A 5,560-nucleotide genomic window follows, 5' to 3' on the forward strand; every position below is an offset into this window, starting at 1 on the left:
ACAACGCTACACATAGAAACTGATGATGGTGGAAAACACCGAAACGTATTTTAATTGATAAATAGACAATAAATGACTGAAGCCCAGGAATTGATGTTGATTTGGAATTTTAAATAAAGATGAGCCACAGATCTGATGGCAACATTGTTGCACATCCATTTAATGTCTGTTAAATCATTTATGGTGAAAACATCTGCATGTGTGCTTGATTACATCACTGGCAATGGCAATTAAATGTGTTTATCAAAGTTACTCTGATTTCCTGTGCATGAACTCAATTCTCAAGACTTATCTACATTATTTTATCACACAGAAAGAATGTTGGTTTTAAAAAAGTTTCAATTTTTCATGATTTTCTTCAATAAAACCTGTGTTATTCGTTTACTCTGCAAACGTTTAGGCCAGTGTTACCAAGTGTGGTATTAATGACCATGTTATAAGCGTTATGTTGATTCAGGGGGTGATTTTTCCTCTGCACTCTTGGCTGGATTTTGTTCAATTATTACCGTTGATGAGTCCAAATTAGGGATAAATTTCGGGCAAATTGAACCCTGAAAGCCCCAACATTAAGGCAATACACTGTCAATTACTCTGAATCCCTAACACAATTATTATTTAATAAATTACATTGTAAACCAAGAGGACTGTGCTCGACACAGTCCTTCTCCATGCTCATTCTATATTCTATATTAATCCCAACGTGGAACGTGACAATTATCACAAGCTCACATCTGGATATTTTACTCATTTACCAGTAAAATACATATAAAGTGCCGGCCTATTTATAGCTATTTTGTAAACAAACATGGGAAATTGCTTACCATCACCAATGGCACTTGTGCTTTCCGAAGCAAATATCGTAAGAACTAAGACATAAATGGCAAAAATCTTCATGGCCGGTTACTTCGCAATAACGAAATATACGTAAAATCACAAATATATTTATTTTCACTTAAATTAAAGCCCACCACCGCACAAATTGAGCACTGAATTTCTATGGACTGTTTATCAGCATTTCTCAATGAAAGTGATGAAAGTTGGGACAGCGGTTTGAAAGACGGTGCCTGGGTTGCCACGTCGGGCGTAACTATTGGCAGGCAAATGAAAAAATTGTCAAATTTAATGAATGTGTGATACATTTGTTCTTGATAATAAACTGTTTTTAAACTTTTGTATGTTTAAGTCCTTTAATGCGGCCCTTGTTGACAAAAACCTGGAAAACTAGTGAAATATACTCAAATATTTTCTGATAATTTAATTGTATCTCAGATAAATCGCGTTCTTTGGCATCATGCGGCGCAACTTTGAGTATATTGGACGTATTAATTACAATTTTAACCATGGAAAACTGGAGATCATTCCATGGTTTGAATAATGGTGGATTAACAAACTCAATCAAAATAGTATCAAAAAATTTAATTCATTTTAAAGTGTATCAAATTGATTGTTTCACAAAAATTAATTAAAGGTGGGTTTGCGTTGGTGAGTGGAAAATTGTCTGAGGTATCTTAAGAACTTACGCCGCGCCCTTTCAGCTCATTTTAAGCAAAATTATCTCTTAATTATGATTAATTAAAAGTTAGTTCATGTCAAAACGTCAAAGGTTAGTATCTTTGTTGTCTCTGTCAGAGGTTAGTACATTGTTTAACAAGGGATGGGAATTTTCCATTTTTTCTTTGCATTCATTTGGAAAGTGGTCGATTTTCTGAAAATTAGAGCTTTCCTTTATCCTTTGGCTGTGTTTTCCCGACACAATAAGTGATTTTTTACATCGGAAACTTTCTGACGTTTGCTGTCAAGCTAGAGAGAATCTGAGCCCAATTGAAGTTTCCAGCACATTCCGAAGTTTTTTTGAGAATTTTGAGGACTTGTGATAAGGTAATAGACTATTTTCACTATTTAGACAAGGCTATTTTCTATAGCCTTAGGCTGAAAAGAACTCTCTAAATACCTTTGATTGGAAAACTGGACTGAATAAAAATTATTTCCGACATTTCGCAAGTACGAGTGGCTTGTATCCTCATCAGAAGTGTTTCGATCGAAAGCTTAAGTTTAAATTGATATAGGTATGCATATATAATTTTTTTCCTCATAATCATTGAGTCGAAACCCCCAAAAATACAATTTTCACCATTTTTGGGACAAATTTCATGCAATTTACAAACAATTTAAATAAATCCAATATTTTTAGCAACTTTCAATGCCTGTATTTTGAGCAAAGCGCATTTTTGCCCTTTCTTCAAAACTAAAAACATTTAATAGTCAATTAAATTGCATAAAAAAACCCTAAACACCTAAAGCTTAAATGTGTAGAGCTTACCAAATGATGGTTTATTTGATTCCTCTGAGTAAATGTTTTCCTTTTCATCTCCAACGCATCCGGTATCGCCTCGCTCGGAGTTTTCGCAAACCTCCGTCACAGTTTCACTTGCAACTGACGATACTGTGAATATTAAAATCCAATGAATAAAAAGCTATTTTATGGTATCTAAGGCTTACCTAAGTTGAGAACAATTACTGTAAGGAAAAAAGGTAAAAAGGTGATTTTGTGAGGGAACATCTTGTCAACGACTGTTCCGAGCAATAACTGATCTCAAACCCAACATGGTTGCATTGTTGTTGGTTGACCACAAAAGTAAAAGTGAGAAAAATCAATAATTTAGTAAAAGTAATAAAAGCATAGAAGCGTAAAGTGAGATTTCAAAACTGATTTGGTTTCTCTGTAAAATCAATCAAAATTAAAGTCGCAATCCAGCGCTGCTCAGCTAATTGCAAAAAATTCACATGATTCTAAAGCTGAAAATTAAGTGCTAACAGCACAAAGAAAACTTCTGAAACCTGAGCCCGATTTGCTTGATAATGGCCGAAGTCTCTTTAGAGCTTTACGTGATCCATTCCTCGTCAAACTTTAATTTTACGCTCCAAATGTGAAAGTCTTGGAATTATTTTCACTGTTTTTTCTCTGTGTTGATTGCGGTTTTTGTTACAGTATTGCCTGTTAATTGTTGCTTATCTGTTAAGCATTTTTTTTTAAATAAATTAATTTTAAAAAAAAATCTCTAATGTACAGTTACATTTTAGTCAAAAAATACGCAAGATTCACAGCAATTCACACTCGAGAAATACTTCTAACTGTACAGTTACAATAATAATGAACATTGTGGCTCCCGTTAAAGCGGCTGAGAAAAACTGACGTTTTTCAAATTTGATCGCCCCATTTCTTACAAAAGCGTGTTTAGCTTCGAGAATATGAAATGAAAGATCTTGGATTAAAAAAATGAAAACCGTTGGATTATCCGAGAAAATTACGGCTGCGTGAACAGAAAAGCGTTTATTTGTTTCTGAAATGCACAGTTTTTGACCACAAAAACTGAAATCGTTGGATTGTCCTAAAGTAAATTTAACATTTGATAGTTTCCACTAATTGGTTTGCCTGCAAAAAATACCTCCTAATTCAGTTGCAAAATTGAATTTGAGTTGCATTCTTTGTCGAAAGACTTTCTTTAAAAGATTTTTGATCAATTTTGTTAACGATCTTTACAGTGTTCAAAAATACGTTTCAAAACGAAATTAAGAAAAACGCCCAAAACCAATTTCTTCAGATAGATACGAGATATAGATATATGTTTTCTATTGCGTGCCGGCCTGAAACGTATCTATTATTCAAAGTTGTTCACCTCAAACGACATAATAATTAGTACATTACTCCAATTAACACAGGTAATTGATTGACAAAACATTTCGCTCTATTGAATTCCTTATCTGTTTAGTCAGTAACCAACTACAGAGAGCCATTGCAGCTCAAAATGGTGGCTTTTGTGAAAAATTACCCGTTTGAAATACGGCTGCTGCTTCTAAGCTTGCACTATAAAACATTTTTCAAAATTTTCCAGATAATCTTGATCATATTAAATGTTTCCGGGTTTATAGTCTGCATTATTGGCAGGCTCGCCTTGTACCATAAGTCCGAATATTTTAAAAATGAAATGGTGATTTTTATCAGTTGTTTCAGCGATTTTCTGCTGGTTTTTGTCAGTATTATGGGTGTTGTGGGGTTCATCCGCAGTGCCTTTATTGTGAAGCTATTTACATTTCTGAGCAAGAGAAAGTTTACACCAAAGGAGTCGAACTCATCCCATTCGAGAATAATTTGTGCGATGCGTCTAGCTCCACTAGCTCCTATTCTTGTTGAAGGATTTTTCCTTCAGGATCGAGTCGGTTGGCATTTGCACCAATATTTCGTACCTCGATCCATATGGCTTTATTGCCTCAACTTGATGGTATGTACTTGTGCACAATTGGTTGATAAAATCAACATTCACTTCATAGGCATGAACGATTATCTTGAAGAGCTTGGCAGAGATTGTCCTTTCGCACACCAGAGGGTATTCTACATACCGAAATTCTATACAAGGAAAAATCGCATAAGTCCAGAGCTCTCGTGTAGCATACGCGACTTGCTGACTCTTTCGCGTCATTATACTGTTTTATGTAATCTCATCGACAGGTTTAATTGCTTCATTAAAGCCTTCTTAGCCATTATGTTAATCACTGCTATAGTCAACATTTTGTACAATTGCACGGTTCTAATAAGCTTCGGAACGAAGCCGAAGTCGGGCAATACTCTCCTTTATTCCAATATATTTGTTTTTGCCATCCAGTCAATGAGTGCGCTCAGCACAGTGGTAAGTCTATAGATGGTTATATACAGATATGGAAACACAGATTTTAACTTTCAGGGGCAAATCGCAGTAAGTTCGCTCATCGGAGAAAAACTCCAAGGGCAAGGGGAACGAACAGCCTCTCTTTGTTACACATTTTTAAATAAAATTAACAACAGCAAACAATACCCATGTGACCAGCTAGTTGTGCAAGAGATCACCTTTCTATTGGATCAAAGTAAAACCAGGAAACTGTGCTTGCATGCTGGAGGCTTTTTTCAAGTCAATTGGGGACTGCTGGGGGCGGTTACTTCAACAGTATCTACTTATTGTATAGTCATTATGCAGTTTGTTTCCAAGTAAATGCACATTGTTTTATTGGAAATAGAAAAAATTAAACACTGTCTTTTATTTATATGGGAAAACCAGTCGCATATCAAAGGGAGCTGAACTCATATTCTCGCTTACTTTTACATCAGTTGTTTGGTAGCTTCGGTGGTTTTTTACTATATTTCCTAAATATAGTTTGCCATGTATAGATCGCGGTGGTTCACGGTAGGTCACCCTGTATAAATATTTAATTAAAATGTGTAAAATACAGGGTGATTCAAAATTGGCGTCATTCCTCTGGAGGTGTTGTCTGGCGGTGTTTTAGGAGTACAGAAAAAGTTGTAAAAAAAAATAATTGTTATTAAAAACTTGAGAAATTTGCAAAAACCTATATTAGAAAAACGGCAACAATGTTTATATGCCCCCAATTAAACATGGAACACTTTCAAAATAATGCTTACTAACAAAGTTGAAATTCGATTTTCAACTGTTATTATCTTCTAGAAATTATCCAAAAAATATTTTTCTGGTACCCTCCAAGTGAGCCCTTATTACCCCTTAAAGGGAAT

The 5,560-nt window shown here is 34.8% G+C and overlaps 1 protein-coding gene across 1 annotated transcript; it reads left to right on the top strand.

The window, feature by feature from the left end:
• The first annotated feature begins 2,761 nt into the window (after positions 1–2,761).
• LOC109537322 lies at positions 2,762–5,060 on the top strand. The gene is made up of 2 exons (XM_019903977.2): positions 2,762–4,685; positions 4,740–5,060. Exons 1-2 carry the CDS (start codon positions 3,807–3,809, stop codon positions 5,022–5,024), a joined length of 1,164 nt encoding a protein of 387 aa, XP_019759536.1. The 5' UTR covers positions 2,762–3,806; the 3' UTR covers positions 5,025–5,060.
• Positions 5,061–5,560: the final 500 nt, after the last annotated feature.

Source organism: Dendroctonus ponderosae, unplaced genomic scaffold, assembly GCF_020466585.1.
Source record: "Dendroctonus ponderosae isolate FM_Combo_2020 unplaced genomic scaffold, Dpon_F_20191213v2 Dpon_F_20191213_3, whole genome shotgun sequence".
Classification (NCBI taxonomy): domain Eukaryota; kingdom Metazoa; phylum Arthropoda; class Insecta; order Coleoptera; family Curculionidae; genus Dendroctonus; species Dendroctonus ponderosae.